This window comes from Pangasianodon hypophthalmus, chromosome 2 (genome assembly GCF_027358585.1).
Source record: "Pangasianodon hypophthalmus isolate fPanHyp1 chromosome 2, fPanHyp1.pri, whole genome shotgun sequence".
Classification (NCBI taxonomy): Eukaryota; Metazoa; Chordata; class Actinopteri; order Siluriformes; family Pangasiidae; genus Pangasianodon; species Pangasianodon hypophthalmus.
The window spans coordinates 19,689,626-19,708,236 of record NC_069711.1 but is presented as its reverse complement, the minus strand read 5'-3'; the positions used below and the strand labels follow the sequence as shown (position 1 = coordinate 19,708,236).

At 38.3% G+C, this 18,611-nt stretch overlaps 1 protein-coding gene across 8 annotated transcripts in view; it reads right to left on the bottom strand.

The window, feature by feature from the left end:
- lpp (LIM domain containing preferred translocation partner in lipoma) overlaps nt 1–18,611 on the bottom strand; it is a 238,827-nt gene that overhangs the window by 7,784 nt on the left and 212,432 nt on the right. For all 8 annotated transcript variants that reach the window (XM_053227591.1, XM_053227583.1, XM_053227577.1 and 5 more), the window contains one exon: nt 14,609–14,778. In XM_053227591.1, the coding sequence (XP_053083566.1) occupies nt 14,609–14,778 (170 nt within the window). The remainder of the gene's footprint in view (nt 1–14,608; nt 14,779–18,611) is intronic.

Below are 18,611 nucleotides of genomic sequence, written 5' to 3'. Positions count from 1 at the left end.
TTCAATTTCCTGGCAAAGTGCTCGGTCTTTCTCTTTCTTTCTCTGTTTCTCTTTCTGTCTCTCAGGCACTTCAGCAGTGCAGCTCTAAACACACCGCTTCATATGGAAGCTCTTTTCCTCATCCAGGAGCTGAAGTGGTTGTATTTGACTGGAAGACAAAAGTCCAGCTAAACCAAACATCTTCATTCTTTTTTCATTATGAGATTTATTTTTCATTATGAAGATTTTATCCAGACATACAAAGGTTTAGATGATGCAAATTAAGTATATAACCATAAATGGTGGAGTCAATTGAGTAAATTCTAAAAAAAAAAAAAAAAAAAAAAAAAAAAAAACCATGAATATCTGTATGTATGTGAGAGACATAAAGAACAACATTGAACTTTATAAAATAATTGTTTTCCCCTCTTTAATGTGTGCACAAGCATGTAAAGCAATGCACTCCATGTGCACTTAAGCAAAATACTTCAAACTTGCTCAGTGTCTCCTTTGATATGAAGCTGCATCAGTTTTGCATAGTTTTACAGTCAGCTGAAAGGCATAGATTTGTTCTGCAGGAACAAACGTGCCTGTCTGTTTCTTTTCCCTTTTCATCACATGATATTCTGAAAACGAACTTTAACAAGAGTCCTGAAAAGATTACATCTTCCATCATAAACATTTGACTATTATGTAAAGAGCATGTTCAAAGTGTTTTATTCATCATTTGTTCAGCAATATGCCAATGATTACAATTTTATTATTTATTAAAGAAAGGCACATTGTACTTTTTATTTGTTTATGGTTACATTTATTGTTGTGGAAAATCCGTAAGAAAAGTTAGTTCTCTCACATTATAGCAGCTATAAACAGTTATACTAGCCTTTCTTTTGTTCCCTATATTGAGGTTAATAATACAAAAAAAATGCAGCTTGTCATGTTATCGGTACTCTGTCCTGAACATTTTGCCGTGAATCCTAAAAGAACAGCTTTATCTTCGACTGTTACAAAGTGCTGACACTGAAGATTCCAAAATAAACGTCTTTTCACAGAAAACATCTCTATATCAACGATTACATGTTTAAAATCTGTTTCTGTGCAGTGCCCATCATATAAATAACTGAGTAAGTTGTTACTAAGGAAACAATAATATATTACAACATGCACATTTATATAAACCTGTGATGTGCTTTGCAGCTGAACTATTATCAGAGCTGAAGTTACTGAAAATAAATCAACAATCAATAAATCTTCTGATCAATTAGAATCGAGCATATGTCATACAGCGATGTGGTATAAAATAAAATGATGTGCCGTGAACCTCATGCCTTTAACCATTGCTGGAAGGACTGAGGTCACTGCGCTGCAGAATGAAGGTTATTTTCATTTACTGACTTCTTCTCACATCTACTGCTTGCTTTTACGGTAGACAGTCTTGTCTCCTCAAATGGGAAAAGAAGGAATTCCACTTTTATAAGAGCGGAGGAAGTGTGGAACGAAGGAGGCAGTGTGGATGCTTCTCTCACAAACGGGGATGGCAATAAATGGAAATGTAGAGGAGGAGAAAGAGGATGGAAAATGGTTTGGGTTAAAAGCTGCAGTCTAGTCAGGGGATCAAGCACACTGTGACCTTCTCAAAGTCTCTCAAGGTTTCTTCCTCATGTCATCTCAGGAAGTTTTTCCTTACTACTGCCAGCTCTGGCTTTTCGTTTCATTTGAAATCTAAATCAACATCCAGTTTTCTATAAAGCTGCTTTGTGACAATGTCTATTGTGAAAGGTGCTAGACAATTAAAATGAAATTGAACTGAACCCTCAGGGAGGTTGTAAATGGTAAGAGACCAACAGGGGCCCGCTTTCAGAATTGGTGAAAAAGAGAGACCAGGCTTTCACTCAGAGCCTGTGATTCATTAGGTGCAAGAGCTGCTTAGTTCAGCTCACTGTTACCTGGAATATAGATGGATGAATCACTTGTAGGAACAATTCTTTTACTTTGTATTATTACTATTCAATCAAAAGCCACGGCACTGTAACATGTCAGATATCCCTATGACTTCCAGGTCACGTTGACTTGAGTGATTCAAGCTGAAATAGTGTTAGTGACAGAGCTAAGATGGCTGTATAAGCATGAACAGTATATAGCAAGATGAAACTCTTTTTTTTTCCTTTATTGTATTATGTAAGAACTCATAACACATAATCAATTGATTTGTAAAAATCATGCATGGTACAAGAGAGATTCATAGGCTGACACATAAATGTCATGCATCATAACAGCTCATTTTAGCCCTCCATCCATCTATTCATCTGTGCTAACCTTCCCTCATTTGATCTGTGTTCCCTATTTATTCTCCATCCCTTCCCTATCCTATTCTCTTTTTCCCCATGTCCTTTCCATGAAATCAACAGAGCAGCAAAACTCGACTCCTCTATAAACATGTCCCTGTATCTTCCTCCTATTACACAGCCAAAGTGACACACACCCAGGCACAAGCTCTCTCCCTGACTGCAGGGTCAAATGAGGTTCAGGCGTGTTTCCCTGGCACATACTGTATATCTCATATAGAATACAATTATTGCAGTGACACCTACTAAAACAATTCTACCTGTGCTCCAAGCACAACACACACACACACCAGGTTTCCTCCAGCCTGCTGATGAGTTTTGCAACCCAATTCGATGCAAGTGCTTCTTCTAATTGGGCCTTTCCTTTTGAGGAATGCCAGTGAGTTAATCACGTCTGAATATACCAAACTCATTTAGAAGCTATGCAAGCTAATGTAGACAGATATGAATATTTCATAACAGGAGAAGGCGGAAAGCATAGAACATAGGCATTGCCTGTGTGCATCTGACATCAAGCAAAATGAGCAAGGTGGGCACAAGTGCCTGTTTAGTGAGGCTGTGACTTAAGAGCCGTGCCAGAATAGAGGCCATATGGAGGCACAGCGCCAGAATCGAGCATTGGGGTGTTTGTATGATGACTAACTGTATATCCATAAGGCAGTGTTAGATGGAAAACAGTGTGAAAATTAAAAAGTGTGGGACCACAAAAAAACTCCCACTCTAATTTTACCAGAATGTAAACTGGAACAGTAATATGAATAAAGTTGATGAAAGCACACCACTGATCGACCATGAGTAATGATGCCATGTATGCATTGCTTAATTTGTAAAACATGAGGTACTGGAAAACCAAGACAGAGGTGATCCAGAGTAAAAGGTCCCAGAACATACTGTACAGACACAACAATGTGCCAAACGCTTCACATTATACAGTAGTGTTTAAAACCATCGTTTAAAGCTAATACTGTAGGTATGGTGAGCGTGGTACAAAGAACATTTCAGTGATGCCATGAGAGCACTGGACGGGTCAAGTGCACATTTCCTCTCTGTTACACTTCACACTCTGTGCTCTTATTGTCTTACATTAAGCCCCTTAAATGGCATAATATGAATATGAAAACATAAATACCCATCTCAATGAAAAACAGACTTTCTAAGCTTGCCTAAATATCCAAATTACTCCACAATGCAGCCATGTAATTTACAGACTCTGTCCAATGTTGTGATTTTCTCTGCTTGTCTGTGGCAGTGTCTTTTATACATCCAAAAATGTGCGCACACGCACACACAAACACACCACAGGGTTGAATTTTGTAAAGGGTGGGCCAATAAGTTTCAGAAACATCCATGATGCGTTAGCATATGCAAATGATTACTAATTACCAATTGGTCATCATGGAAATGTCTTGTATTTCTGAAAGGGAACTGACACAAAGAATGATCATTCATTAAAAATGTTTTTATTATTAATAGGTTATTTTATTTCAGTATTAAAAGCAAAATAAAAAGCTGTAGAGGTAAATAAGTTCCAGAAACGTAGGCACTTCAGATCTGCAACAGTGTCTAAACAGACGCTTAATTCTGTGATGAGCATTCTGCCTGGAAGGCTGACAGCACCATGCTGTAGAAGATGTCCATCACCACTTGATATGAATGTAGATGGCATCATGCCCACTGCTAAGAGCATCACTGATTCCAACCCTGGGAAATGTTTGCAGGCAGCTTGGCACCAAGCCAACATGTTTTCATGAGGTGTACAGGGATTTCCCCAGACACATGGCTACCAAATCTCATCGCTGTATCAATAATTAGGATTTCTAGGCAGACCAGTATCCTCTGGTGCTCTTCTCTTCTAAACCCAGAAATATCTTCCAAGCATTCTTCATGACTTCTCAGTAAACCGGAGGTAAAAATATTGTGCTTTCAACAGAACTTATATTAACTGTTCTTTCAGAGCAGTCACCAAGCGCTGCTCTGGAAAATGAACACCATGACAAATAGTGTAGCGTCAAGTCACTGGCAAACAGAGTGTGCAATGGCAAAAGCTGTGTGAATGAGCTCTTGCATCAACACTAATAAAGAACTCACTCTGCAATGCTTCTCCTTCTAAGTTCTAAGTCTCCTTCTAACGGGCAGTGCAAAAGCCCAGAACTGCCGCACAATAAGAAATAATTGCAGATTTTTTTTTTTTCCCAGAAGATTGATGGGTCATAAATCACAGCACACCTTGGTCTGGTAAATTGCTAGACAAAATCATTGACAGATGGAATTTAAACGTTACAAAAAGACTCAATTGTACAAAGGCTAAAAAGATAAAACATGCAATTAAGTCTGCGCGCTAGCATATTACCTATGTAATCTGTTTAACCTAAGTGACCTGCATATTTCTCAGCCAAGTGGAGATATTGAAATTACTAGTCATGAAAGTGAATCAGCCATATCTTCGAAAAACGACACAAAAGCTTTGAGTCAAATTATTCCTCTTAGTAATATACAATCTCATAGCAGAGCCCACATTTCTCTACTCATTATCCATCACGGCAAATTAAATGGAGGGACCTGAATGCTTATCTCAGCCAGTCTCCATCCAGCAAGTTGTCTGGTTCACCCAGTAAAAAAGAGCTCAAAGTGCGAGGCCAGCACTAACACGCCCAATAACCAGAAATTATACTGTCCAATTAATCCAGGGCACAAGGCAGTACAGTGCTCTGACAGAGGTAACATGACACCTTTCTCACCTAATTAACCTCAGTGCCATGGAACCCCCAAAGTCCAGCTGCTTCAAAAGCTCAGGGTTATCTCATACGGAGAAGGTGCTGAGACGATGCATGCAGAGAAACTGATCATTAATAGGTGAAGAACAGGGAAAAGAATGGCCTGTACTTCACAGCCAACAGCGTGAACATTTAAGGCTCGTGTACTGGGTTACAATCGGATTGTTTTAACGAGAATACTTCAACTGAGCAGTCATAACAAGGTCAATTGTAAGCTCTTGGAACATCATCTTGTTCAAAGTGGCAATTCTGCTGCTCTCGTTTTAATTGCAGGCACATCCCGTGGTACTTTCTCAGTGCTTCGGGCTACTCTGCTGTGTGCACCTTGCAGCTTAGTAGCCAGATGACTCATATCTCAGCACCACAAGGCTTTGTACCAACTATTTTTACAAGGAAATTCGATTGTTCTGCCATGTGTTGACAACTTGCCCTCTTGTTAGCATCTTCTGAACTACGTTCCATTGTCTAGATTCTGTGCTTGTGGAGGAGGAACAGGACAGAGAGGCCAGAGAGATGATAAACAGATAACAGTTTGTGACCGAGTGCCGACCTGTGGAGGAGTTGTCCACTCCCAGCAAGGGGGAAACATCGTGTTCCTAAATATTTATGTAGATGGGTAAACATGTGTCAAAGATGATATTTTCCTGGTAAATTTGCTCTTAGCATAGCAGCAGTCTCTGACACACTTTTTCCACTAGCTTTTCCCTCCCCAGAGACCTGATATATTCTAACATGCACACTGTGCCAGCTCACCCTGCAGGACACGCAAACTCAACCACAGCTGGATTTCCATGGAACAAAAATATTGCACAAAGTACATCCGTTTAACAAATCATTACTACGACGAATGCCAGGCTAATGAGTTAAACAAGGGGTGCTTATATTCTCACTTCTTCTGTTATGTTATCATTTGTAGTCTATACTTTATATCTTTTCATTTTTAACTACTTCGTTGTACATGATGACTAGAATGGACTAATGTTTTTAGACCGAGAGTATTCATGACACTGATGCGCCAAATTATTTACATCCATAAAAGCAGAGTTAAGAAGCAACAATGTACACGCAGTATAACATCCAAAAGACCTAACGGCTCTACTGTACATACAGCCCTTTACTGCCATCATTTGGAGTCTGATCTCTATAGAGCAGGACTTCGAAATTGTTTGTTCTCCTGTTTCACTTTGCACTTGGAATGAGAATACTTCTCTTAATCACAAAAGACCACAGAGTGCTCTGGGCACTCGTTGTTTTCTCCACCAGCCCCCTGTGTGATTCAATTCCATGGCCCATGTCTCAAAACTACAGGGAACTACAGAAGCCAGAAGAGTGCTTGGTGGCTCTGGGAATTTTGGCCAGAACAAATAAAATGCTGTGTGTGTGTGTGTATGCGTGTGTGGTTCAGTTGTGAAATTCCCACTTGAATATTTTGTGTCGATTGATGAAAACATTTATGGACAATATTAATGTAATGTAAGCCCAATATAACACTTCCATGAGATTCTTCTTGGAAAACCATGGATAGATGAAAACACTCTTGCAGAATGTGTGAGGCTCTGAGATCAGTGTATGCACAACAATAACCAGACTTGGTCGCAGAAGGCATATCACTGCAGACATTTGCAGAGGAGATTCTTCAGAATGCATTAAACATGAACCTGAAAATGAGCACCTTATTAAATTTGCATATTACCTGCAAATGCCCAGCATGGTTAAAATGTATTAAGCGGTAAATAGCGCAAACAAGCTGCCTTCATCTCATTAGCTATTAGAAAATGGAATGGATTGAGCATGGAGCTCTGAGCACACTGCGGATAAACAAAAAAAAATTGTCCTGACACTCATGTGACATTAACCAGAGCAGAGACTACTTCATGCAAAAAAGGAGATCGGTTGAATAGCAGAGACGTTTATCTCTATTACACTGCATTCAAACAAGCAGGGTTAAGTCCTTTGTAGAGAGAAGCGAGGAAACGCCAGGACACAATGGCTGATTATTGGCCCTGCACTTTGTGGATCAGTGCCAAGCACAAGTCTGATAAGAGGCCGCGAGACTAGGAAGCAGATCAACAATAGGTTACAACTTTCCTGTCCGTTACTAAAAGGAATGAATGGTATCCAGTAGCAGGGTTAAAAGCCCTCAACAAACGGAAGCAGGTTAACAATATGACTAGTGTTCTATAAAATATGCAAACATTTGCATAGTTTGAATAGATTATATCGTATTTTCCTGTTTGATGACAAAGAGAACTATTACTGGATTGCAAAGCTGGATTGCTTTGTTTAACCAAAGTCAGACAATATCTGACAATCTGTTCCTCTGTCTGTGTTCCTGGATCAAACCTGTGTCTACTGGATATATAGAAATCATTTTACAGGAAATATTACAGGCTCCATAAATGAGTAGCCACATTTGATTTCTAAATTTCGACAATTAGCTAAAAAGATAGATGGGAGATAAGTGTGTAACAGGTAACAGGTGGTCTCTCTCTCTCTCTCTCTCTCTCATGTACTCTACAGCTAAAGAGAACACCAAGAAACACTGAGCAGGCAGCAGTCCTGCAGAACTGAGAAAAGTAGATACATCAAATAAATCCATCAATAAATATTACGGCTCTTATGCTTTCCTCTTAGATTCCTAGACCAACATCCCAGCCTCATTTCAACTTTCCCCCCAGCTGGCATGTCTCTTCAGAGACCTGAGTCTCACGTTGCTTCTCTAATCGTACAGAGGCGTATGACCCTGAGGATGGGAGGAAGAGAAGAAGAAATTACTTTCATTAAGAAATTCAGATTTCCCCCATCCTTTTGATCTTGCGCCAGAAAAACATTTATGCTGATGAAATGCATAAGTAAAGTTCTTAAATTATCCCAGCCCTCTTTAATGCATGGGTGTGAGTTGGAAAACTTCCACAGACGACAGCTACAATCAGTCTGAGTGCTGGATGGGGCTGATATAAAAGGCAGCTGATGCAGTATTGTACAAAGGTATTTGAAGTATGTTGATCATCATGCTAATGATTATAGCAGACACAAATGGAATATGTTACAGCCTGAAAATGAGGACCACAAGGGAGTTATTTATATTATACTTATATTATACCACTTCATATATATGAGAAATAGTAAAGTATATATATGTATGAAGCATATATATATATATATATATATACTTTACCATTTCTCATGTATATGAGATGGTATTTTATTTATACATACACACACCCACACACACATATACACACACATATATATAGATATATATATATACATACATATACATATATACACACACACTGATCAGCCATAACATTATGACCACCTGACTAATATTGTTTTGGTCCCCCTTTTGCTGCCAAAACAGCTCTGACCCGTCAAGGCATGGACTCCACTAGATCCCTGAAGGTGTGCTGTGGTATCTGGCACAAAGACGTTAGCAGCAGATCCTTTAAGTACTGTAAGTTGCGAGGTGGGGCCTCCATGGATCGGACTTGATGGCCAGCACACCCCACAGATGTTCGATTGGATTGAGATCTGGGGAATTTGGAGGCCAAATCAACACCTTGAACTCTTTGTCATGTTCCTCGAACCATTCCTGAACAATTTTTGCAGTGTGGCAGGGCGCATTATCCTGCTGAAAGAGGTCACTTCCATTAGTGAATACCGTTGCCATGAAGGGGTGTACCTGGTCTGCAACAATGTTTAGGTAGGTGGTATGTGTCACAATAGCATCCACATGAATGCCAGGACCCAATGTTTCCCATCAGAACATTGCCGAGAGCATCACACTTCCTCCGCCAGCTTGCGTTCTTCCCATAGTGCATGCTGGTGCCATCTCTTCCCCAGGTAAACGATGCACACGCACCCGGCCTTCCACATGATGTAAAAGAAAATGTGATTTATCGGACCAGGCCACCTTCTTCCATTGCTCCGTGGTCCAGTTCTGATGTTCACCTGTCCATTGTAGGTGCTTTTGGCAGTGGACAGGGGTCAGCATGGGCACTCTGACAGGTCTGTGGCCCCATACGCAGCAAGCTGCGATGCACTGTGTGTTCTGACACCTTTCTATCATAGCCAGCTTTAACTTTTCAGCAATTTGTGCTACAATAGCTCTTCTGTGGGATCAGACCAGACGGATTAGCCTTCACTTCCCACGCGCATCACTGAGCCTTGGGCGCTCATGACCCTGTCGCTAGTTCACCGGCTGTCCTTCCTTGGACCACTTTTGTTAGGTACTAACCACTGCATAGCAGGAACACCCCACAAGACCTGCCATTTTAAAGATCCTCTGACCCAGTCATCTAGCCATCACAATTTGGCCCTTGTCAAAGTCTCTCTAATCCTTACGCTTGCCCATTTTTCCTGTTTCCAACACATCAGCTTTGAGAACCGACTGATCACGTACTGCCTAATATATCTCAACCCTTGATAGGTGCTATTGTAACGAGATAATCAATATTATTCACTTCACCTGTCAGTGGTCATAATGTTATGGCTGATCGGTGTGTGTGTGTATATATACTGTGCAAAAGCCTTAGACACCCTATTTTTTTAGTACAAAATTTGTTACAGATTTTTATTTTATGACTTCTACATTATTGATTCAGTACGAAAACATTTTAGATTTTCAGACATTAGTTTTCCAGCACAAAATTAAATGTTACAGAAAAATGTTTGTATGTCAGTAAAGAAAGCAGAATATTACATAAGAGACACTTTTCAGACAAAAAACATAATGAAGGCTGCTGGATTTTGCTGCAAAAATAAGAAGCAAGTGTGACAGTCAAAGTCTCCAGAAGAACTGTGGCTGCTTCTGCAAGATGCTCAGTAACACTTACAGCTCATTTCCTTATAAAACTGCACTAATTGTACCTGAGACTACTATTGTTTTAAATTGAAGGATCATCACACCAATTATTGACTTTGTTTCATTTATTACTGTTTACTGCTCTTTATAGTATTTTTTTAAGTATTCATTATTTTTGAAGGCATCTTTGCTCTACAGCATTTCTTTGCATGTGCCTAAGACTTTTGCACAGTACTGTGTATATGTGTGTGTGTGTGTGTGTGTGTGTGTGATCTTTCATCTGTAGCTCATGTGTGCAAATACAGTGTTTGGCATACAATACCAATTACTGCAATTACAATCAATGAAGTTCATAGTTGCCAAGGTAACTATATTCTTGCAGCCCTGTTGCATACTTGCTTACAGGTGACTGGTAAAATTAGCACTTTAGATTTCGTTTTATTTGTTCATCTTCCATAACTGCTTTATCCTGCTCAATGTCATGGTAAGTTATTAAAGGTTCTTCTGCTAAAACTGGATCAGGAATTATTTCAAAATATACAAAGGAGATGCAGCATGTATTCAATGAGTCCTGAGTGTTTTCTTAATTGAATAAGAGAATGCATGTCATGTATCAGCCACCTCCTCATCACTCAAACAGGAAACAGAAAGCTTTCTGAAGGCCAGCCAGAATTCTCAACAATCTTTACATGGATTGTACCTCTCTGAGTGTCAGCCCTCATCATTTCTCCCACTTTCTGCCCCCATTTACTGCCCCTGATATTGAACTGTAAGATGGGTTTTGTGGTCACCTGCATGCTGTCACTGGTGAAGTGTCTGTTAGCTGCAGCTCACATTGTGCTTCAATAAACAAAAAAAAAAAGGCAATGGGTAGATGGCTTGTGCTTCTCCTGGACATGGCAGGCTTTCTTAGCAAGCAGTAGTACATAATAATGACAGCTCAGTGTTCAGACATACATGGTGTTCCAGAAGTACTGGCAGACCAGTGAAAGTGGCACATCTCACTCTTTCCATTCTTGTAAAATGTCTTCACAGCAAAGAGTCCATTTGTGTCCATTTGTGAGTAATGTCATTAATTGTAGACTGTCGCCTCACAGCTCCAGGGTCCAGGGTTTGATCCTGAACTTAGTCCACTGTCTATGTGGAGTTTTACATGTTTTCCTCGTGTCTGCACAGGGTTCCTCCTCATTCCTTACTATTTTTCTCCATACATGCCAAAAATATGTAAGTAGGTGAATTTGCTTGTCTGAATCAGCCCTGATTTAGAATGTGTTATATGTTTTATAATTTAAAAAATATATATAATTATTAAGCAAAATAATTAATATTTCTTGAGCAGTACAAAACAGTAAAAGGATATATGAAATAATAATAATAATAATCTCATACAATAAATAATAATTCTATAAAAATAATCAGAAATCATAAAATTTAAGTGTCTGCTGTTTGTTTCAGTAACTACCCTATTACCTGAAGCGTAAAAAAGCTGTAAATTCAACCCCAAAACCACAATGCAGCATTGCAGCATGCAGAAAATCTTAAAATAAGTGACCACATTTTGAATATTATTTTGAAACTACACCGATTTTTGTAATATTTCTGATTTGTTAAGGAGAAGTGGTGGAGTAAAAGAGGAAGCCAGGGCAGACAGCGATGCCTCAGTAATCTCTATAGCATCTTCCTGAGGAGGAAATAGGGCAGCCCACAGACCATACGGCATGTTCAACTCAGCAGCACAAATTCTCACTAATGAAATTCCCAGCAGCTTTAGGGACAGGCCTCTAGTTTCACCATGAAAGGTAAATTAATTTCTGACTGATTTCCATGCTGAACAATTAGACTTAAAGCATCTCTAAAATGCACTGTGAAAGACAAAGCGTAGTGATAAAGGCTACACCACACAGAACATGACAGGGTTCAGTTTACCCAGAATATGTTGGTATATAAGGTGAGCTGAGGTCAAGTCTGGTCTTTGCCACCCTTTTTTTTTGAAACTGAAATGAGTGGCAGAATCTCCAAACATGTGGTTTTTAGCGTTGGTGTGAAGGAGGTTTTGACATCGTATGCATGATGTCACAGTTTTTCACATCTCGCTGTTGGTATGCAGCGTATTTCTTGTGTCACTGACAGGTTTAAAACATGAATAAGGGATTTATTGCAGGAGCAGGTGTGAAGATTCCTCACAAAAAAAAAAAATAAAGTAAGTATGCACTTATAGGCACTGCTGTCATCTTACAAAATGAAACAAAATTCTAAAAAAATGGAGATCGTTGGCTTTCCAGTGTGTCCAATATACATGAGCATTTTTTAAAATCGACACAAAATACAGCTTGTACCATTACTGAGAAGCTGCTGACCACAGAATCCCTGTTTATTCTATTTACACGCTAATTAGATTCTCTGGGAGAAGTGAAGCCATGTGTGAGAGTACATTACTGTAAACACTGTGGTTTTTACAGTAACAAATGTGAATGGTGGTTTAAAAAAAAATGGAAAGATGATTCATTTTATGTCTCATTGCTGACTGTTGTGAGTTATGCGCTTGTTGCCCAACCCTGAGCTCTGGGAAAGCCGGAAAGTTACATAAGACTTTCATAAAAAGTTCCTAAGTTCTACTGGTGCTCAAAATGAAAGTGTTTGTAATTACTGGAACCTGGACTTTAAATTTCATCAGATATTTTCAGCAACCAAAAAGGAAGGAGGAAGGCAGACAGAAAAGACAGAAGAGTATTATTTGGTTTCCAATCTACAAAGGCAAATAATCCTATCTGGCATTCTAATGTGATTTTACTACCTGCTCCACAATTGAAGTGTGATTTGCCCGTGCAAGCGCTTATCAGATGAACCCCCAAATGGAGTGAAACACGCTACGCAGGCCTTTGCATGCGAGTGATCAGTTTGTTTAATCTGATCTAGAGTAGTGTAATGTGGATTTGACTACCGGCTAACTGAGGGATCGTGGATGCGATACCATAGCAGAGGCGAAAGATTATGCGAGTGAAAGACTGATTAATCTGAATGAAACTGAGTAGCATTTGGCTAGCTGTTTGCACAAAGACAAACTTTTTATAGGCTTTCATAAACACAGAGCAGATAACAGAAGAAGAGGCCTGGACATGTTAAATATAGAGGAAAGTAGAGTTTCAAAGAACATGCAAACTAGAAGAGAACCTGTTTTTTTTATTTTAGGTCTATGATACCGTATTGAAGTTTATAAGTGAATGGAGAAGAATAACAACAAATTCAATATTCCTGTGTACTTCACATATTTGCAGTTTTTTTTTAAGGTAAGTGGCATTCAGAGTTAATGACAAGTCAGTGGGTGAAGTTTAAAAGTTATGTCAATATTTACGGTGGGAAAGTAAGTTGTATTCAGAGTCAGGTTACGCAGTTGCTTATTTTCGTTTTCTGGGCTCACCATTCGACAAATCACCTGCGTGTAGTTCACGCTTCTGATGCTTCAGATGTGTCAGATATGGGTTTTTCAATAGCATTTGAAAAAAAAAACTTTAAAGGATACTGTTATTAATTAATAGCATCATATTTATGTACACAATAATGACTTCACATTGTATTCCATGGTTTTTTGAGTGTATTCACAGACCAAATCATCAAATCATTTCAGCATGACATACACTATATGGCCAAAAGTATGTGGACACCTGACCACCACACCCATATGTGCTTTTCGTACAGATTCCAGATTTTGTCCCCCTTTGCTGTTATAATAACCTCCACTCTTCTGGGACGCTTTCCAACAGATTTTGGAGCGTGGGTGTAGGGATTTGTGCTCATTCACACTGCAAAAAATAATATCTTAGCAAGTGAAAATATCTTGAATATAGTCACATTTATCTAGCATTTCCTATTATAAAATAATAATTTTGCTTCTTTCTAGAAATAAATGTTTAAAATGAGCAAAATTATCTGCCAATAAAATAAGAAAATGTAAAAATGTCTCAAAATAGCTTTAATAATCGTATATTTGGTTTATGGCAATCTTATAATAGGAAATACTAGATAAATTTGACTATATTCAAGATATTTTCACTTGCTAAGATATTATTTTTTGCAGTGCAGCCACAAGTGCATTAGTGAGATCAAGCACTGATGTCGGGTGAAAAGGGCCGGGGCACATTTGTGTTCCAGTCAGGACTCTGTGCTGCCACTTGAGTTCTTCCACTCCAATCTTGGCAAACCATGTCTTCATGGAGCTGGCTTTGTGCACATGGGCATTGTCATGCTGGAACATGTCTGGACCTCTTAGTTCCAGTGAAGGGAAATTGTAATGCTCCAGCATACAAAGACATCCTGTACAACTGTGTGCTTCCACCGTTATAGCTGCAGTTTGTGAAAAGTCCATATATGGGTGTGACTGTCATGTGTTCACATACTTTTGGATATAACGGGTATGATGGTTACATAAAACTGTCAGAATTGCAGTAACTAAGACGTGACTTTGTTTTAAGCAAACTCCATCCCATGTATAGAGCTCTCACACAGTTTCTAAATAGCACTTAGGCCCAGAGTTACGTTTGAGGTCTGAATACTAATGTGCGATATTAAATTCTTACTGTATATGCGCAACTAACTCATTCCTACGACACATTCCTATGTTACCACATAAGTCAGCACTATTTTTTATTATTTAGCAGTTTGTGTGTGTGTGTGTGTGTGTGTATGGGGTGAAGGATCATACTCACAATGTAGCACGGCTCACAGTAAGCCTTCTTGTCCACAGCATAGAAGGGTTTGCCTCTCAGCTTGCAGCTGCAGGTCATGCACACAAAGCAGTCCACATGGAAGACCTGATCCATGGCGGTGCAGCCAGTGCCTTCACCAACCACGTTCTCCCCGCAGCTCGCACAGCGGCCTGCAACACACACACATCATACTCTCTCAAACATGTACCCAAATCTAATGATAGATTACATGAAAACACACAAGTTCATGAACATAGACGTACAAGACATGCCTCGAAACACTTTTTTCCCTCAAAACAGCTGTACAGTTCTACTGACTGCTACTGATTAACAGATGCTTTGGCAGATGCTACTATTAGTAAAGTATTTAGTAAAGAACATACTTCAGAAGCACTCACGGAGAAAATTCACATTACTGCACATTCCCTCCACCTATCACCCCTCAAGATAGAAGGAAGACATGCATCAAAACTGTTCTCTGTACTGGCACCCAGGTGGTGGAATGAACTTTCCCTGACTGTCGGAACAGCTGAATCATGCTCTACGTTTCAACAAAGACTGAAAATCCATCTTTTCACCATGCACCTAAATGAGCACTTATTTAAAAAAATTAATTAATTAAAAGAAAAAAGAAAAAAAAACTCAATGTACTGTTTTTGTTGCAGTAACTAACTATACCATTGAGTGGTGAAGCAGCCTTTCCTTTGTAAGCACCACATCATCATCAAATATTCATCAGGCTCCATCTATCACTCATTCTAAAAAGCAGCTAAAACATGTTCTTTCACTTTAGCTTTTAACTATCTTTTATTATTTTACCGCAAAAAAATTACAAAGAAATAAGTAAAGTCAAATGTACGTAGTATTTTCTATTCTAAGATTACAATAAACCAAATATAGAGATTAATGTGGAGATTAATCCAATTTCTAGCTATACTTAACATTTATGTCTAGAAAGAAGCAAAATTATCTGCCATTAGAATAAGAAAGTTTAAAGCTTGAAATGAGTAAAAATGTCTAAAAATGGGTTTAATAATCATATATTTGGTTTCCTGAAAATCTTATAATAGAAAATACTAAAAAAATCTGGCTGTATTGAAGATATTTTCACTGAAGTGTTTACTGGTACGATACTTTTACATTTCTTTTATATTATTTAAATGAATGTACTTTTACTCTATGTCTCCCCTCACACGCTTATTATTTGAATATTTTACTATTTTATTTTTGACTGCCTTTTTTTTTTAATTTTAGGTTTTTTTTAACTTTACACCATTTCTTTTACTTTACAAAAATGCTATGACCTGCATTTTAAATACGTAAAATCAGTTAAATACTGTTGGGCATGAGTTCACAGAAACTGGGCAGTTGAAGATTGAATAATAAATTAAAAAAAAAAAACAAAAAAAACAGGCAATGTTTTTCCAATCTTCAACAGTCCATTTTTGGTGAGGCCACTGAATGCGGCCTCCTGCTGTTGTAGCCTATCCATCCACCTCAAGGTTTGGTGTGTTGTGTGTTTTGAGATACGTTTCTGCTCACCCTGGTCGTAAAGAGCTTATTTGAATTGCTGTAGGCTTCCTGTCAGCTTGAACCAATCTGGCTATCAGAAGTGCTGCTCACTAGATATTTTTTGTTTTTCGCACCATTCTGTGCAAACTCTAGAGACTGTTGTGTGTTTCTGAAACACTCAAACCAGCCCTTCTGGCACCAACAACAATGGCACGATCAAAATCACCGAGATCACGTTTTCCCCCATTCTGATATTGGATGTGAAGATTAACTGAAGCTCTTGACCTGTATGACTGTATACACTGCACTGCTACCACTTAAGCGGCTGATTGGATAATTGCATGAATGAGCAGGGTAAAAGTGTTCCTATTAAAGTGGTCAGTGAGTGTAAATGTCACAGTGGACATCCTAACTACAGAAATTCACATCCTCTGTCACTTCCACTAATAACAAGTCAAACATGAAGGCTCCAAAGCAGAGCAGTATTAAAACACTTCTTCTGCAATGATTAATTGATCTTTCAAACATAAAAACCTGAATGTTCCCACCCTTTTAAAGATGAATCTGGTGCTGATTATTCTCCACAGAGATCTGATCTAGAATGGTGTCTGATGGATGAAAGAGTTTATAATCAATGTCAAATGAAAACTGAATATGAAGAACACTTCTAAAGTTAGCCTGATAGTATCTCAAGGGAATTTACCCCTTTATAGTGTTGTGATTTTTATCCTATTTAAAAAGGGTAAAGTGATCAGTTGCCCTACAACTGAAGAAATCTAAGGCGTTTATTAAGGTCAGTCCTTTAATATAGTGAGGAGTGAGCTGAAATTCCCTTCTGGGGAAAAGCAGAGATCAATATGGCAGTACTAATACAGATGCCATACACAGGTGTCAACTAGATACTGCTATCATTTCACGCATACATACATTTTAAACATCTGGTTTATTATAAGATCGCCTACAATATATGACATGCAGAATGTGAACAAAGACATACTTATCATGCCTTTATATTGATCAACATTGGTTCGCTTTGCTTACGACATATTTAATAAGAACTGAGTGGCACTTACATCCCATCAGAAAGTGGCTCTTATTATGATGAAAGAAAACTTTGGAACTGGAGTCAGTGCAACAGATCCTATTGCGCTAAAAATTCTGATTGTGTATTGTAGGACAAGGCATTTGGATAGCTTTAATTGCCCTGACGATATCTTTAACTGAGTTTAAGATGTCTCCAAATCAATGGAATGATATCTTTAAACCAATTAAAGATGCTGGCAATTTAATTAACAGTATCAGGAAATAATAGGCTTTAGATAACCATATCTTGTGGTGTTTTCATTTTGACACATCTGAGGACAGATAGAATCTAGCAGAAAAAGAATATGTGAGATATTGTGAATTAATTTTAAACTTTATTCCACAGTTCTTGAGTTATTTCTCTTTTCTGGCCTTTTTTCATCATTTATAGCTGCTGTTTGAGGCGATCACTGAAGTTCAAGCATGTCACAGACTAAGAGACATGAACGGGAGCAGAAGGAGTATCAGACTCCTCATTTTCACTCTTCAGTGCTTGAGTAGAAAATCGTGAATTCTTTCCTTTTGGATTAGCCTCTGTGAATGAGAGTCTTGGTCTCCAACGTAATTGGAAGTCCAAGGTGAATTTACTTCATTTGTCAGTTTATTAAGAGGTAATATTTAAAAAAAACATCTTAAACTGCCAGAAAAACCCTCAGAACACACAAAGAAAAGAAATAAAGTTCTTTCTATGTATCTTCCTTCAAATCAGGTCTACAGAGTGAGAGGGTCATATCAAAAGCTCTTTTAAAATTATTTTTCTGTTAATTTTCTTTTTGGATTATTATCATTATCATCAGTTTGTTTTTTTTTAAATAACTTTTGCAATTGTCATATAGTACTGTGCAAAAGCCTAGGCAAATAGACTTTTGTATATTTGTAAATAATTAAATGAAATATTTCTATACATCAAATACACTACTATAAATAGCAATAAACAATGTAAAACTAAATCAAACTCTTTATAACCACATAATTTTTCTCGTGTCCTTTTTATGAGGAAATTGACTGGTAGGTTATCTGATGCATCTTGGAGAACTTTTGTAGGTTTTGACAGTTTTGTTTACTTGCTTCTGTTTTGACAGGCAAAGCCAGACAGCCGCAATCAGGTTTTTATCTGGAAAGTGGTCTATTATTTAACATCCTCTTTTATTTAACAGCATGTCCATTTCATGGAAATCCCTTTTGCTCTCTGATAAGTGGAACACCTTTATGTGTGTGTGTGTGTGTGTGTGTGTGTGAAGGTGGTTTCCATTACATATTGCTTTTCCTAAAAGAAATGGCAGAAATAATACTAGGATATATGGAAATATTGACAGACAGCCATCAACACAGACATGCAAAAAAAAAAAATTCCTGTGTGTTTTTAAATGTTAGCTGTGAGACATGGCTGTGAAAATGTGTGACTTAA